The sequence below is a fragment of the Protopterus annectens genome, chromosome 8.part0 (assembly GCF_019279795.1).
Source record: "Protopterus annectens isolate FY-2018-M chromosome 8.part0, PAN1.0, whole genome shotgun sequence".
Lineage (NCBI taxonomy): Eukaryota > Metazoa > Chordata > Ceratodontiformes > Protopteridae > Protopterus > Protopterus annectens.
In genome coordinates, this window is record NC_056741.1 from 223,101,386 (window position 1) to 223,120,633 (window position 19,248).

At 40.1% G+C, this 19,248-nt stretch overlaps 1 protein-coding gene across 1 annotated transcript in view; it reads left to right on the plus strand.

Annotated features, from left to right (window-relative positions):
- The window catches only part of LOC122807988, a 163,212-nt gene that overhangs the window by 67,907 nt on the left and 76,057 nt on the right, over positions 1–19,248 (plus strand). Inside the window, exons 6-7 of the mRNA XM_044079007.1 lie at positions 4,528–4,644; positions 14,877–14,917. Of these exons, the coding sequence (XP_043934942.1) occupies positions 4,528–4,644; positions 14,877–14,917 (158 nt within the window). The remainder of the gene's footprint in view (positions 1–4,527; positions 4,645–14,876; positions 14,918–19,248) is intronic.

Here is a 19,248-nt window from a genome sequence, read left to right on the forward strand (position 1 = left end):
CAGTGGTCATCCCCTTTCATAAGGAAGGGCCATCAACAGATCTCAGAAAATACAGACCCATTAGTCTGACTAGTCATATTTGCAAAGTCATGGAAATAATTATTATGGAAATGATGAACAAAGACATAGGAGACATCTAGATACTGGATCCATCCCAGTTTGGCTTTATCAAAAGAAGGTCATGCCTACTGAACTTGGTGGAGTACTTTGAAAATTTCACTAAGCCAATGGATGAGTATAAAGTGGTGCAAACTGCCTACCTTATTATAGCTAAGGCATTTGATACAATACCTCACTTAACCATTGTTAACAAGCTTATGGAACTAGGCATAAACCCCACTATAATGCACTGGAAAGCCAGCTGGTTCATGGATAAGATCCAGTAGGTTAAGATCGGTGATGCCACCTACACAAAGAGGTTTGTCACCAATGTAGTCCTTCAAGGATCCATGCTGTGCCCACTCCTCTTTGGTTTCTACTTCTCAGTAGTCAAAGCGACTGTCAAAGGCCTCTGACTGGCCAAGTTTATAGATGATTGCAAACTAGGAGCAGTTATAGAATCTCCCCAGATGAAAATACTCTACAGGAAGGTCTAAAACAGACAAATGACTGCTGCTAAATCACAGCCTAAAACTCAACATCAAAAAAATGCATTACAGCACCTTTTGGGAAGTTGGCCACCTAGGTAAACTACATCATCAATTAAACATCTCTAAGAGTTGACTCAATAGTCAGGGATCTGGGAATTGATGTAGATAGTAATCTAGCCTTCAACCAACATGTGTCTAAGGTAGTAAGAAAATCCTTCTGTGTTGCTTAACTTTAGATAAGATCATGACATCTATGTCCCAAGCAGTCATCATACCACTGTATTTGGCCCTTATCAGACCCATTGTAGAGTATATTGCCCCCTTTAGTATGTAACTGACCAGACACATGCAGAAACTGAAATGTCCACAAAGGTTCCTTACAGAAAGAATATAGGAAGTAAGCACAATGTCTTATGTGGGATCACCTCAAAGCCTTATCTCTACACTCAGCCTCATACAGACTACTGAATGGTGACCTACTCCTGGCATGCAAGTCATCCTTGGATCCCGATCTAATGAATCTTTTGCACATCCACAAGACAAAAAGCATCACATTTTGCTTGTGCCATAAATTGGACATGGAGAGACAGATATGTACTTCAGAGAATCCTCATTCTCTGAAATAGGCTCCCTATCAGTGTGAAGCAAAGTACCTCCATAAACTTATTTAAGAGTAACTTGGGGAATTGGATGGAAAATTGGAAATGCAATCTTGGCCTGGTGTCTATGTATCTGATGGAGAGCAGCAGACAGTAAATCATGTCATAATCAAAAATCACTCCTTTATAAACATTTAAAACATAAAAATTGTGGGTCACATTTGGTTTGTATGGCTAGCTTTATAGAGGTCCTAGTGGTGATTAGCTTAATATACATCTATGGATCTGTGAAAGCTAACAGGGTTTAGAAAAAATATATATTGTCTGTGATCCTTGTCAGATTTTCTTTTTGTTTGGTTATCCGTGTTTTTCTAGTTTAGTTTACCTACTGGCACTACCTTTGGTTGTTTTTTAGTTATGTGTATCGAAAGTCAGTACCACATACCCAGCTATTGTATATAGATTATTGATTGTGTATACCTCAATTGTCTGACTACGGGAAAAACAATGGGCACCATAATATATTTCAAGTTTGTTTTATACAGACACATAGTAGCCATATAAGAAGAATCCAAACACACTTACACAAATGCACACTAGTCCTCTAAACCAGATTAATTAACCAGATAAGCCAACAGCAAGGTCAGTCATTTTCATCTATATATGGTCCTTATGCAGTTTTTGCCATTTTGTTACCTTTTCACACCTCTGATATCTGACTGTGATAAAATAATGAACATATAATGTTTTTCTATTTTGTTTCTTGCAAGCACTTTCAATAAAATATTCCAATGTGCTTCACACAAATAAATATTACTCATACAATGTCAAAATAGACTGTTTAGCTTATGCAAATGATGATAAGGTCATAGGTTAGTACTAGGCTAACTGCCCTTGCAAGCCTAGCCAATTACCCCTTGTGAGACTCAAACCCTGCAAACTGTGTTTGTAAGGCAAATATCTTAACAATTAGGCCACCCTCCCAACCCAAGGTCAGTCACTTTCATCTGCAAACAGCCCGATACCTACCATTTACAGCCACTTTGTTAACTATACATGCCTCTGATGTCTGTTTTTAATAAAAATAACAATGATCACACCATGGCCAAACACAGATCCAGCTTTCATTACACAAATGTACATTAGACATTCAGTGTTAGAATCGTGCCTGCTTAACTTGAGCAAATGATATGATGGTCAGTCACTTTCATTCACAGACAGCACATGTATACAAGTATCGATACGTTTTGGCTGTATACATTTGAAATGCCAGAATGGCATACATTTAAAATAATAATAATATATATATATATATATCAGCTCTGTTTCACATAAACACACAGTTTATTAAATTATTTCAACTTGATTCAAACAAATGCTCCTTAGTCCCTCAAAGTTGTTCACTGCCCAAACTATCTGGCTGCCTGCCAGGATAAAATAATACATTTTTGCAATGCAGACCTTCAAAGGTAAGCTACACCTGAACCATAGCATTCTCCTGCAGATAAATAATTGTGCTGCTGGTTCTTGACTTTCCTCCTGTTTTCATTTTCACAGTGAATCTGAGGTCTTCTTTATTCCTTATCTAGATTGTGGTCATTATCAAACAGAAACCTGGAAATCTGAATGATATGCAGCACTTTCCTTATATAGTTCTGTAACTTTGGTTGCTTTGAATAGAGACATCAAGACAGCAACAATAGTTTATTGGGGAAAATAAATAAATATGTCATAGAAGTGCTCCTGATGAAATTCCTAGGTTGCCTCCTTGTTTCCCCATGCCTAAAGCTATTTGCTGCAAATGTAATGTAATCTATTATGCCTGTGAGTATTCAGTTGTTGTGTGATTGAAATGGATTTTAGATTGGATTTCTTAATTAAGGGTTTGATACTTCCATTTTTGTTATTATTTTGCTCTTATTATATTACACTATGATCTGATTATTTTGTGTATGTTTACATATTCTATACATGCTTTAAATAGGTTTTATTGTACGTTTTGGAGTTTTAATACATTTCTACATCTAAAATAACTTGTCTGAGATATGCCCCGTGTCTTATTGATTATGCTTTCAGATCTGTAATACAGAGAGCTGTCTCTAGTGAGGAATGTAATGGGCATTAGGGTAGCCTACCTTTAATAGTTAACATCAAAAACTTGCAGATTCATAAAATAAAATGAGTGGAACATCTAAATGTGGAATGTATAACTTCTGCTCCTATCCATGAACACATAGTTTTCCTTGCTACAAAGTGATATCTAAGTTGTTGTTTTGGCTGGGGTATTTATTAATAGTTAAATTATAGTTATATATTTGTAATTAAATTTCTCTTTAAACATAGATCTGAGCATCTTATTTTTACTGTTGTTGACGCGGTCCCTTTTAGCTATGGATAAATTGCATAAACAATGCTTGTTGTGATCTTACTAACCTACTATTCCAGCTCTCCTGGTAGAAAACAGCTGGACACTTGATATTCCAGTCAATTAAACTAAGTAACACATAATAGTAAGTAAATAAATGTTAATACTTACTATCCAAGGATTGAGTGTAGTGGGTTGGAAAAGAGAATATTTACAAACTACAACTGCTATCAGTAGCAGTCAGTGAGGAAAAGACAAGAAACGGAACATGAAAATTCCTCTCTAAAGAATGGGGCCAGTGAAACCGGATTGGATGGAATTTTCTGTACATGCAACCTGATGGAAAGTTTAATGCTGAGAATTACCAGTATGGCAGCTGAGGTCAGCAGGAGTTATTAGTTCAACCAATATGCTTATAAAGGTATTGCAACCCTGTTCAAGTCATCCTTCAGCATAACCTTTATCAACGTGATTACTTCTCTCTAAAATAATCCATTAACATTTAAACTCTGTCAATTTGTTAAGTCCCAAGTCTGGTGACATGTTAGTACCAAAGAATAGGGTTAGTCTGCTTTGTTGATTGTTAGAAGATTGTCACAATCGTACCTTTGATTCCTACAGTGAACTAAAGTAGAACATGGCATTTATTTTTCAGGTGATGCATCTGGCATGAGTGAACTAAAGTAGAGCATGGCATTTATTTTTCAGGTGATGCATCTGGCATGAGTGAACTAAAGTAGAACATGGCATTTATTTTTCAGGTGATGCATCTGGCATGAGTGAACTAAAGTAGAACATGGCATTTCTTTTTCAGGTGATGCATCTGGCATGAGTGAACTAAAGTAGAACATGGCATTTCTTTTTCAGGTGATGCATCTGGCATGAGTGAACTAAAGTAGAACGTGGCATTTCTTTTTCAGGTGATGCATCTGGCATGAGTGAACTAAAGTAGAACGTGGCATTTCTTTTTCAGGTGATGCATCTGGTATGTTCACTAGGTATTTGCTTGGCATCCTTGCGGGCCTTACTGTCATCACAATATTGGTCATCATACAGACTGTACGCCACAAAAGAAAAAAGAGAGGAAAAGGTACGTATACGGTGGTGCTATAGTCTCTTCAGTCTCAAGTCATCTGAAAGGCTTTAACATGCTACAAACAAAAGGACCTCTTTTAAGGTGTAATGAGTTTAACTATGTTTCCTACCCACTGACAATAAATGCATCAGTGTTAGGTAAGAGAAGCATATTCATATCTTAGGTTCATAGGTTCATAGATTAATACTAGACTAACTGCCCTTGTGGGCCATTTTTTAAGTAAGCTTAACCCCCTCCCTGAATTAAACCCTGCACCCACCCCTGTGTCTGTAAAAACACTTTAACATTATGCCAGCTCCCCCACCCTTTCCATCTAACTGTCTATATATAGAGAGATAACTAGCTAGCTAGATAGGTACACACACACACACACACACACACACACACACACACACACACACACACACACACACACACACACACACACACACACACACACACACACACACACACACACACACACACACACACACACACACACACACACACATATATAGATATAGATGTAGATGTAGACACAGATATAGATATAGATATATACATATTTATATAGTTACAGAGAGAGGGAGAGAGGTAAATGCAGAAACAGATACAATACATATTTTTTCTAATGTTTCATGGAAATAGTTTGCTTGTGTATTAGAATATAAAGGAATTCATGTGAGAAAATAATTTTGAATGAATGTCCCCACTGAACATCAGAAAGCTTCTCCACACTCAAAGTTTCAAAACAGCATTAAAAAAAAAACTCTACTAAAATCTAAAATCTGTGCATGCCAAATTCCTAACTAACTCAAAGTTTGCATCTACCTCAACCCACTCTCTGCCCTCTCTTTTCTGTCTAGTATCTACTCCTTTCTACTCTACTCTACTTGTCTTAACTCTTTTAATTACTAATTGTACTTTACTGCTACCTAACCTGTACTTCTCTCACATCTGATCTTTACTTGCAATCTCTTTTTTTTTGTAACCGCCATTAATTGCTATTGGCATCCTCTTCTCTACATACTGACGTATCTTGATATTGCACTACATATGTCATATCTCTCGTCATGTATTTAATCAAACTTTAAATGTCTCACTCTTGCATTTTATAACCTCTGGATACTATTGCTATTCCCTGATTGAATTATTTTTATTTAATGGGCTTCCCTCCCAGGCCTCTGCTGAAAATGGGCGATCACTAAGTCAGACATACCCGGTTAACAAATGTCAAAATAAATAACTAAGTAAATAAATTATGCAGTAATTGTATGTGTACTATGCCCTCAACAGCTTTGAAAAACAGTTGTTATGTTGATATAGATACAGGGGCAATAAATGATATAGGACATTGTTTAGTGTTATGCATTTTGACTTACTAAGCCCAGAGAGTATCATAATGTACAGACATTTATGTTATAATTATGTATGGAGTTGGAAACAGCTGGCTTTAGAAAGGCTTATCCCCAAATAAACAACATACTCAAGAGAATGAAATAATGTGCTTTATTCCTAATCATATGAGTCTGCACTGAATAATTATCTGTCTGTCTTCTAACTATATGTCTATCTATTTATTCCTCATTCCTTAAAAGTAACCAGCATAGCTCAAGTAAAAAGCAACATTAATGGGAAAAAAGTAACATTTGTGGGAGTAATGAAGTAACATAATTGCAAAATGAATCCATAATCCAGCAGTAAGATCTATCAAAAATGCAGCTTCGATGCAGTACATAAGATGCTTATGAGAAATGTTGAAACAATAACGATAATAAAGTTTAACACTACCGTTGTGAATAGGACTGACTACAAAGCCAGTCAAGTTTGAATGTTAGGAAGTTTAGCCATGATGTGTGGTATGATCTCTGGAGTTGTGATGTATATTTAACAACACAAGTAATCTACAACAATATTTCTTTCTGAAATGTAGTTAGGCCAACCTACATGCTGAGTTGTTACCAGATATATACCTCTGGAGTTTATGCCAAGTGACTCCACCATTCCACCTTCATGCAGGACACATTTGAAATTCTAAACAGCACAACTGAACTAGCGGTAACAAAAAACTTCACAGCAATACTATGAAACTTTTTCTAGGATCTGTCATAAAACTGTCAAAGAACATACTTTAAGAGGTTGAAATTCTTAATTATATTATTGTGTTTGTAAAATTTTATTCTTGTGTGACATAATACTACATTTTATCATTTTGTTTTGATACTGACATCAGCAATACATGGACATACTGTTATTGAGCCATCTGAGTTAAAAAATCTGATATAATCAAACATAGTTGGAAAGGAATGTGCCTTTGCCAAGTCTAATGCTGTTATCTGCTTCAAATAATAGGAATGCCCCTTTCAGCAATGCAAAAAGGACACACACACATAACTATATATGTGTGTGTGTGTGTGTGTGTGTGTGTGTGTGTGTGTGTGTGTGTGTGTGTGTGTGTGTGTGTGTGTGTGTATATATATATACACCCATTTCAGTCCATCTTGCTGTTTTAAAAATAGAAACTCTCCACTAAACCTTAACTTTTTAAACAGGTAAAACTCAAGTTACCTACTTTCATATCTAACTTCTCTAGTGCACACTGCAGAGTGCATTCTTTTCAATCTTACCTTTAATCATCCCTGTTACTAGCACTTTCTCTAATACCTAAAAAGATCATCTCTACTTGACTCCAAGTAGACTTTTCTCTATCTGTTAAACCTAGCACTTGCTCCTACAGTACTTATTACCTTGATACGGCACTCTTATAGATAGCACCCCAAAAAGGCAAACCCCCATTTCTCGGTCACCCACGTTCCCCGGAATCTCTTTTAAAGTTTTTGTCTAGTCCTTCTAGCATGTCGAGGGATCAGTTGCTAGTGTCCTCTCCTGCTCAGCTGGTGAACCTGGGAATATTGAGGCAATGTTACAATTGCCTCATGTACACAGACAACCCTCTCCTCCTCCCACAAAACACAAATACATGCGAGAGATGCAACTATACGGCGAAACTGGAGGCTGAGCTCTCTCAACATAGGACTGGCAAGACCAGTCAGGAGGAGAAGGTTACCACACACACTATAGACCCAGTCTCACATAGTACCATCACAACCTCAAATCATACACATAAACACACAAAGACATACTCGGGCTCTGATCAAAAATCTACCAAAACAGCAGAGGCCACCAAAGCAGACACCCAAACAACCACCACCTCAGAACACAACACCTGCAACACATAGACCTCACAGTCAGAGTGTCAAACAGTCACAGCCCTTAAGGCCAAACACAATGCCAGACACACTAGTCATTGGTGACTCCATAGTCAGACACACTGACGGCCCGCTCACCAGACTGAGTAAGGAGAAGGTCACAGTAAGCTGCCTGTCGGGCGCTAGAATCCGCCACATAATGCAAGCACTCAGGTCTCTCAACAGCAGGTACAAATACGACTCAGTCATTGTCCACGCTGGTGTAAATGACCTGAGACGTACCTCCTTGGACTACATGAAAAGAGACATTGAGGAGCTCTCTGATTATGTAGCCCAGGCAGGTATGACCCTGACCTTGAGCAGTATTCTACCTTCACCAAGAATGATGCCACAATACAGAGATAAGATGATCAGCTTTAACAATTGGCTTAAACTCTGGTGTCATTCAAAGGGGATCTAATGTCTGTCTGCCTGGGATGACATGCTGGACAAGCCACGCTGCTTCAAGGGACGGCTTGCACCTGTCACCCTGGGATTCCGGATATTGGCAAAGGCTCTTGCCACCCCATAGTGCCTTTTTAGGCAAGGCTCAAATTCTAAACCTACCACCCTAGAACACAAAAAGGAAAAAACTAAGGGTAATGCTGCTCAATGCCAGAAGTCTAAATCTCAAAATGCACGCACTCGAGGCCCTTCTCAGTATGGAGAACATCGATGTCTGTGCAGTGACAGAAACCTGGTTCAAGGCTCCTGAGAGCACCCCAGCACTATCAGGTTTTACCTCTTATCATGCCCGCCCCAAAATCCGGACAATACCAAGAAAGGAGGGGGTATCCATATTCATCAAGGACACCCACACCTCAAGACTGGTGGCAACACGATGCATCAGAGACCATCCAGGTGCAATTAACCATAGGCAAGACTGCTCTGCAAATTGTAGCATGTTACAGGCCACCCTCACAAACTCAGGAACCTCACATGGCCTTCCTGAAAACACTAGAGGGGATAAATGTATCACCAAACACCATCATACTAGGTGACTTCAATTACCCTAATATAGACTGGGAACACTACTCAAGCCCAAACACCCTAGCCCAAAAGTTCCTGGAATTCATAAACTCAAATGCCATGGAACAACTAGTCACCATCCCCACAAGAGGAGAAAACATACTTGATCTCATCATCACGAACATGGGAGCACAATGTTCAACACCGGAAGTATACCCCTCACTGGTGAGATCAGATCACAAACTAATCTCGCTGGAGGTCCTCATCCCACCCCCACCTGAAATAAAAGACCACAGTAAAGAACTTCTCGAAAGCCGACTTCACACTTCTAAAGACTAGTGTGGTCTCCTTTAAGGCCCCGAGCCAAGGAAAACAGTACTCAAGCCGCTGAATCACTTACAAATGCCTTCTACCAGCACCTGCAGGACTGCATGGATAAGGCAATCCCAAGCAAAACAAAGACTCTTTGTACCAAAGGCAAGCGTCCAGTCTGGTGGACCCCAGCCATAAACAAACTCTACAACAAAAGGAGGAAGCTACTACAAGATAGAGCAAAATCCTTAAAAGGTAAGACACCCTTGATCACTATAAGTAAAAACTAAGAGCTCTCATAAAATCATCCAAAGCAAATTTTGAGAGAAAAATAGCTAAAGACTCAAAAGACAATCATAAGGCCTTCTTTAGCTATGTTAGAAACCTGGGAGGAAACTCCCAGATATGCTCAGAACTAGTTCAAAATGATGTGAAGATTACTGATCCTACAGACATTGCCAACATACTGGCTGACAGGTTCAGTGCAAACTTCTCCCCTCCCCCAAAGGAGAGATATCTACACCAAGCGACTGCAGCCCCGCAAACATGTCCAACGCCCAAGTGAGAACTGCTCTCTCCAAAGCAAGAAACACAGCATCCATGGGACCTGATGGTGTCCCTGGCTGTGTGCTCCATGAACTCAATGAGGAATTAAACCCACAGCTAGGACAGCTGTTTAATCATAGTCTTACCTCTGGATACGCACTCCAGGAGTGGCGCACTGCAAACTGTGGTCCCACTTCACAAAGGCGGTGCCTCCACCGACCCTGGAAATTACCGCCCATTAGCTTGACAAGCCTTATCTGCAAAGCCATGGAGAGGATCATAATGGACCTCATAAATAAAGACATAGGGAATTTGCAGACTTTGGATCCATCCCAGTTTGGCTTTGTCAAAGGCAGATCATGCCTTCTAAACTTGGTTGACTTTTTCAAACAGTCACCAAAGCCATTGATGAGGGAAAGGCAGTCCATACAGCCTACCTCGATCTGGCAAGGCCTTCGATACAATACCCCACTCGGGTATCATTGAAAAACTCATCAGCTTAAATGTTAACCCATACATCACAAGATGGGTTGCAAACTGGCTGAGTGACAGAACCCACAGGGTCAGAGTTGCTGGCGCCATGTCAGACTCAAAGCCTGTCACAAGTGGTGTACCACAGGGCTCAGTCCTGGGCCCACTCTTGTTTGGCATCTACTTTTCCAAAGTACAAGCAAACACAGGAGGGTTATGGCTGACAAAGTTTGCAGATGACTGCAAACTGGGCGCCATAGTAGAAAACACATCTGACACAGATATCCTTCAGAAGGGTCTCACAGAGACGGATAACTGGTGCCAGAGCCATGGCCTAAAGTTAAATGCCAAAAAATGCATAGTCATACCCTTCAGGAAAAACAAGGTTACCCCTAGCTACCAAATAGGTGGCAATCTACTGAGCACAGAAGAAGTTATCAGGGACCTGGGGACCCAGGTTGATAGTAGTCTGTCATTCGACACCCATGTAGCTAAAGTAGTTAGGAAGACCTTCTACATTACCCACCTTATCATGAAGGGATTCTCATCTAGATCAAGGGAGGTCATAGTCTCCCTATACTCATCACTCATCAGACCAATGATTGAGTACAATGCCCCATTCAGAATGTATCTGACCCGACACTTGCAGCAGCTGGAGAGGCCACAAAAGTTCCTCACCAAAAGGATAAAGGGTCTCAAACATCTGTCCTATGCTGCCCGACTGAAAGAACTCCAGCTCTATTCAGTCACTTACCGCTTGCTCAGAGGTGACCTTTGCCTAACATGCAAGGCCATGTCAAACCCAGATTTGATGAATATGCTTCACCTCAAAAAATCTAGATCCGTCAGAGCCACAAGGGCGGGAGACTTAAACCTCGACACGGCTATTAATAGGACGTGCTGGAGGGATAGATTCATCACCCAAAGACTCCCTATGCTGTGGAATAAAATCCCGGTATATGTCAGGCAGAGCACCTCGCTGGCCTTGTTCAAGAGAAATCTTGACCAATGGATGGGAGATCGCAGATATACCCCAGGTATTACCTCAGTGTCACTGCTCGACAGAGGCACAGCAAAATAATGGGTATAGTTCCCCATACTAAAGGGGTGGCGTAAGCCACAAAACTATGGGCTAGGCTTGTAAATGCCCTCGGGCAGATAGCCTAGTATGAACCTATGAACCTATATATATATATATATATATATATATATATATATATATATATATATATATATATATATACCTGAGTAGATGATGGACCTTTTGAGGATGGAGGTAAGTTCCACTCAAACTGAGTGTTTCCCACTTAGAATGCTTCTGCATAGCACTAGGCTTTCTGGCAGCCTCTACAACACCAATTAGATAACCAGAAAGTCTAGGAAAACCTTATTTTTCCTTTTCTGGAGCTAGATAAAAAGAGTGAAATCAAGGATAATGATAGAACTTATACACGAACGTTCACTTCTAAACTGTCTTTCGGCTTTTCCAGGTTAGGGGTAGCCACAGCAGAACGCCAGTCCTCTAATGATTGGCAGTGAATGTTTATGGTGTCGAGTTACCCAGCCTGGCACCAAACCTTCAAAGAAGGCACATCCACACACGCTTGCACCTACCTGCATATCTTTAAATTCATTCAACCGCAGGGAGGACATGCAGATTCCATACAGAAGGAGCTCCAGGGAAGAACTGAAGCAGAGAACCTCTTGCTGTGCGGTGACAATGCTAACCACTGCACCACTGTATTTATTGTACACTGTATGCTGCTCAGCTGTAGAAACAGAATTTGGCAAGTGACATATTTGTCCAGATGGCAATCAGAGCAGACACTGAAGTATCCTATGCATATGGGAATTTCTATATGCAGACCTCCAATGATCCCTTTCTCTTAAACCAAGCTGAAGCTGAAGCTGTGACTTACATATTCCTCCACATAGATGTCAGCTAACTGATCAGTCATGTCCGGAATCCGAGTTCACTGAAATTGTTAGTCCCTGAGTGCATTTTCTGCTATTTCAAATAACTGCAGTCTTATAATCCAAGTAGAGTATGTACATTTACGAGAGGAGGGATAGCACAGGGTATAAAATGTTATTTGTTTTTGTGTTTGCAAAGTATAGCTTTCCAGGTCAGGAGTTAACACACACACACACACACACACACACACACACACACACACACACACACACACACACACACACACACACACACACACGCGTAAAAATTCAATTACAGATGTGTAGGTGCTTCTTTGACAGGATGAACCATCTCTGGACCAAAGCTTCCTGCTGTTGCTGCTGCTACACTGTCCAGCTTCCAGCAGGTGGCAGTCCTGTAGTAGTCCCAACTCCTTCCCACTAAGAAGGTTAAGCTGTCTTTGGCTGCAAAGTTAATTTTTCATTCCCAAATCTGGCACCTCCAGAAGTCAAACTCAGCAGTCACATCTGCATTACCAAGGCTTTGGTCAGACTTCCAACAGTTTGCATCATCGAGTCAGTAAAAACATGAACATAAGTGAAGAATGGTATAAACTTGTATGCAAACTTGCAAAATCTCTTGCTTCCTTACCTATGGCACTAAGATTACTTGGAAGCCCTCTCTTCTGGAAGAAAGGATGGCACTGTAAAGTGTCTAACTCCACCATAATGAAGGAAATCTCTTACACTGGGACTAGAATAATCTTTTTCAAATTTATGGTTATTCTCAAAAGACTGCATCTGTGACAGTTCCGCAGTGGAGACTTCTACCAAGGACATTCTTGGTGGAAGCAGAAATATTAATTAATCTGAATTTGGGAAACCCAGAAAACTCTGTAAGAGTAAGGTCTCCGTCATGTTGACCAACAGTTTGTCTATAAGTCTTGCGATACATGGTAGACCAAAAGGGAATAACATCAGCTGGAAGTAGTGCTTGCCAAGGTGGAAAGCAAAGAAACCCTGCCTGGAGTTCCCAGATAGGCATGTGCTAATAGTTTTCCGTTATATTCAGTGGCACAGTTCAGGCTACTTGCTGCAACAAGGGCTTATCCTCTATTCAAGACTTTAAAGAAATGTGATTATTAAAATGAATGAGTTCCTAGATTGCACAGACTCACCACATCTTATATGAAATGCTAAATAAATAGAAATAAAATCTCCTCTCACGTTTAACAGGGTAAATAGTTACCATGAGCTGACTGAGAAGAGGTTGAGACTATTCAGAGGTATCATTCATTACCAGGAACCAAAAGCATTGAGAACATACCACTGACCATTCTTTGTAATATATGTATATTTTTACTGCACTATAAGCATTCTGCAGTGCAGGACATTGCACCTGTTGGAACATTTCAGGTAATGCATCTAGTGAATGAAAAGCACTTTGCATGCTAGCAGTGTCTCTTATTTTGTTTTGGAGTATCTCCATTGATCTTTTTATCAGTGGATATACATTTCTGCCACATCACATATGACAACTAAAAAGTAATGATGTAGCCAGGCATAATCTGTCTACTCATTTCAGTACATTTTTTTTCTGAACATCTATCCAAAACATTATGACTTAAAATGCCAGAGTATATTATGAATACTTAATACCTGTAAATGTGTCTACCTGTAACTTCCCTGCAAGAAGAAACATTTTAGGATTGTCTTTTGCTGTTCTAATCTTCTGGGATTCAAATAGTTCATCTTGATCATGTGAAATTCAATTATATGAACATTCGATCATATGAAGGAGATCCATATATATATATATATATATATATATATATATATATATATATATATATATATATATATATATATATATATATATATATATGTATACCCTCCACACACTTGTAACTTAATTATAACAACTTCACAGTTGCACCATTTCAAACAAGGGAAAAACCTCCCTGCATGTACCAGCTGTAACCACTACACATAAAATGCACACAGACAATGATTCCCAACACTACTGCAATTAAAATATAAGACAAGAAAAACTACCAGATTCCTACATAACCACTCAACAAATACAAACAACAAAATAAATCAATGTATACTTCTCTTCAGTGCTTACCTATCAGGTTGCTGTTTTTCCCAATTGCACATGCAAATGTTTCGAATTACCGCGGTGGTATGGTGGTAGCATTGTTACTTCACAGCAAGAGATTTTCCCGTTCGATTCTCGGCTGGGCTTGTGAGTGCCTTCTGTGTTGAGTCTGCATGTCCTCCCCACGGTTGGGTAGCATTCAAAAGACATGAGTGCGTAAATGGGCGTGCTTTCATTGAAGGCTGGGCGTCGAGCTGGTACCTCGGTGTTTCGTAAAAATCTACTGCCAATCATTAGCGGACCAGAGTTCCGCTGTGGTGACACCTTACCGGTAAAAGCTGAAAGACAAACAACAACAGCAACATGCAAATGTTTCGACTTACATACAGTAACACTTTTCCGCCACCCTATAACCATTTTCTCAAGTGAGCAATTGATCTTCTGCACTACACTCATATAAGAGACACTGAAGATTTGTGGGTAATTCTGAGTATTGGAAGTACAGTTAAACTGAACTGCTTGTGTTATGGCTCAACTGTGTTATTCTAATGTGCACATAATGTGTGTGGATATATGTGGGGAGTGGAATAACAACAGACATTGACAAGATCTGCATGTAGCATAGCTGCACTGCCAATATGTAATGCAGTTTTTCTTTTTATCTCTTTGTTTTAACCTTCTTCTAGAACTGAAACAAAGCCAGTATAATGCAGAGTCATTGGACGAGGTATGTATGCATCCTTCTGTTTTGACTTTTACATAAATCTAGAGACATTGTGCTCTCATAGTATATCCAGTATGTTCAGGAAACTATTCACACAAAACAAATTTTATTTTTAGCATGAACTTGAAAAGTGCATCTTTATGGGGTAGTATGATAGTCTTAATCTTTTGTTACAAAGGATACACAGAAAATGCCAAACACTTTAAGATAACCATAGACATCTGGAGGTCTGCTTAGCTACCTCATTTGTATTTATATAGCACTTTGATGTTCTCTGGCTTGGTGAGGAGATTGCTGTTGGCATTCCTTATGACTACTGTCTTTCCTGTAAAGTTTCAAACTCACTAACACTTAAAACACAAGAAGCCAAGACATGAATCTCACAGTTTCAAAAATAGAGTACACGCTTCTTGAAATAACCTTAAAACTACCCACTAACTATGGTATGCTACAAAAAAATGTCAGCATTTGTCACTTTGTAGCTTGTCTGGTCCCAGATAACTCTGTTTATTTCTTGAAAAAGCAAACTTACTAGTTACAAAAGGGGTATCTATATCGATACTAAATACATTTATAACATTTTTCCTAATATGTTATGTCATATTATGAGGTATCTCTGATATCAGTAAGGTCTAGCTTCAAGACTTGGAGCTGGGAAAAGAGAATTTCTAAAATCTATGCTTGGTATTTGGAACTTGCTTCCATCAGAAGTCAGAAATGAGATGGACTATGTTACATTTAAAATAAAATCAATTACATTAAAATTGCACATGACCTGAAAATGTTATATAGATAATGGTTATATCCATCTATTTAATGGACTACCAATGTAATTAATCCCCACTTGGCTTTAATAAGCATTGTACATTTATAATGTGAATGAATCATTCTGTTATGTTTTAAGCTAGGCTTATCAGTAATATTTTATTTTTTAGTTTAATTATATTCTACATCACTATACTATGTAAACATGTTTTGTACTTTGTTTTTTCTAATGCTGATTTAAAGCATGGTGATTTTTCTTTTCTTTTTTTTTTATTTTTTGTTTTGCTGAAGTTCAGAGTCTAACCACTGATCTGCAGTCTAAATGTTATTAGCTAACTAGCTTATTAGGTACATAATGAATTGTTAACATTCTACCTTGTGCCACAGTTCATGTCTAAAAAGGGCCTTTGGATTGGGCCACTTACCTAGTGAAAAAAAAACAAAACAAAACAAAAAGAAATAAATAAATTAATGGTCCTTTGGCATTTTTCTATCACACACTATCATTGACATTTTATCCCATTTATCTGCAGCACCTCTGATTCCAGCTTTGACCTCATCATTCATAGGTTCATAGGTTCATAGGTTCATACTAGGCTATCTGCCCTAGGGCATTTATAAGCCTAGCCAGAGTGTGTTTGGCTTTCGCCACTCATTTTAAATTAATTTTGCTATGCCCTTTTTCAAGGTTAGTATACTGTGCCTCTGTCTAACAGTGACACAGAAGTGATACCCGGGGTAAACCTACGATCCCCCATCCACTCATCACGATTCCTCTTGAAGAGAGTCAATGAGGGACTCTGCCTAACCTGGACTGGGATTTTATTCCAAAGTGAAGGGAGCCTCTGGGTTATGAATCTGTCCCTCCAGCATGTCCTATTTATTTCAGTGCTGAGGTTCAAGTCTCTCGAGTGCGTAGCTCGATGGGATTTGGATTTTCTGAGGTGCAGCATGCCCATTAATTCCGGGTTGGACATGGCTTTATACGTCAGGCACAGATCGCCTCTGAGCAGGCAGTGTGCCACTGAGTAGAGCTGGAGTTTCTTTAACCGGGCAGCATATGGCATCTGTTTGAGCCCTTTGATCCTCTTGGTGAGGTACTTTTGGGGTCTTTCCAGTTGCTGCAGGTGTCTGGTAAGGTACATCCAAAAGGGCATTGTACTCAATTATGGGCCTGATGAGGGATGAGTAAAGAGGCACGATGACCTCCCCTGATCTAGATGTGAATCCCTTCATGATTAGGTGGGCTATATAAAATGTTTTTCTAACCACTTTGGCCACGTGGTTGTTAAATGAGAAATTGCTATCAACTTGGGTCCCCAGGTCCCTAATTATTTCTTCTGTACTTAATGGATTACCACTTATGTGGTAATTTGTGGGCACTTTGTTTTTGCCAAAGGGGATGACTATACACTTTTTGGCGTTTAGCTTGAGGCCATGGCTCTGGGACCAGTTGTCTGTTTCTATGAGGCCCTTTTGGAGGATGCTTGTGTCAGCTGGAGAATCAATTATGGCACCCAATTTGCAGTCATCTGCGAACTTGGTCAGCCACAGTCCTTCCGTGTTGGCCTGTACCTCTGAGAAATATATACCAAACAAGAGAGGTCCCAGGACTGAGCCTTGTGGGATGCCACTTGTAACTGGTTTGGAGTCTGACATGGCTCCAGCAGTTCTAACCATGTGGTTTCTGTCCTTGAGCCAGTTTGCAACCCATCTAGTGACATAGGGGTTTATATTTAAGCTGGTGAGCTTATCTATAATGCCTGAGTGGGGTATTGTATCGAAGGCTTTTGTGAGGTCCAGGTAGGCTGTGTGGACCACCTTCCCCTCGTCAATGGCCTTGGTGACTGTTTCAAAGAAATTGACTAGGTTTAAGAGGCAGGATCTGCCCTTAACAAAGCTGAACTGGGTAGGATCCAGTGTCTGTAGGTCCCCAATATCTTTATTTATAAGGTCCATGATGATCCTTTCCATAGCTTTGCAGACCAAGCTAGTCAGGCTTATGGGGCGATAGTTTCCAGGATCCGTTGAGGCACCACCTTTGTGGAGAGGGACCACCATTGCTGTACGCCACTCTTTGGGTACATATCCTGTAGTAAGGCTGAGATTGAACAGTAGTTTTATGTTTGGGTTTAGCTCTTCTTGGAGTTCATGTAGGACACAGCTCGGGATACTGTCTGGTCCCATTGATGCTGTGTTTTTTGCTTTGGAGAGGGCAGCTCTTACCTGAGCATCTGAGATGTCAGGGGGGCAGCACTCTGCTGGGATAGATATTTGCCCTTTTGGTGGGGTGGGGGGGAGAAGTTTGCTCTGAACCTGTCAGCTAGGATGTTGGCAATGTCTGTGGGTTTGGTGTATTTTTTGTCATTTTGGACTAATTCTGAGCATATCTGGGAATTCCCACCCAGGTTCCTAACATAACTAAAGAAAGCCTTGTGATTATCCTTAGTGTCCTGTGCAATTTTTCTCTTGTAGCTGGCCTTAGATGATTTTATGAGTGCCCGTAGTTTTTTGCTAATACTGATCAGAGATGCCTTCCCTTTTTGGGATTTTGCTCTATCATGTAGTAGCTTCCTCCTTCTATTGTATAGTTTGTTTATGGCTGGGGTCCACCAGACAGGACGTCAGCCTTTGGAGGATTGGGTCTTGGTTTCATTTGGGAATGCATGATCCATGCATTCCCGAAGGTGTTCATAGAATGTGTTTATAAAGGATTCTGTGGTCTGGGCCATATTTTCCACAGGCCCGGGGGCTTTGAAGGATTCCACCTCGGTTTTGAGGAGTGTGAAATTTGCTTTAGAGAAGTTTTTCACTGTGGTTTTCTGGGCAGGGGGGTGGGGTCAGGATGTGAATATCCAGTGAGATTAGTTTATGGTCTGACCTTACCAGTGAGGGATACACTTCTGGTCTGGAGCATAGAGTCCCTATGTTGGTGATGATCAGGTCCAGTATGTTTTCCCCTCTTGTGGGAGTGGTAACAAGTTGTTCCATAGCATTTGAGTTTATAAATTCTAGGAACCTTTGGGCTAGGGTGTTAGAGCTAGAGTAATGCTCCCAGTCTATGTTTGGGTAGTTGAAGTTGCCCAATATAATGGTGTTTGGAGAGACCTTCATATTTTCCAGTGTTCTCAGGAAGGCCGAGTGGAGTTCCTGGGTTTGGGAGGGTGGTCTGTAGCAGGCTATAAACTGGAAGGCAGTTTTACCCACTGTTAGTTGCACATGGATAGTCTCTGATTCTTCGTGCTGTGCCGCCAACCAGGAGGTGTGGGTATCTTTGACGAATATTGATACTCCCCCTCCTTTTGTGGTTCGGTCCAAGATTTGGGGCCAAAAAGCGTGGTATGAGGTATAACCTGGTAGTGCTGGGGTGCTCTTGGGAGCCTTGAACCAGGTTTCTGTTACTGCACAGATATCGATGTTCTCCATGCTAAGGAGAGTTTTGAGTGCATGCATCTTGATGTTTAGACTTCTGGCATTGAGTAGCACTACTCTTAGTTTCTTATCCCTTGTGATACCTATGGAGGTGGGTTTGCTTTTGAGCCTTGCCTAAAAAAGGCACTATGGGGGTA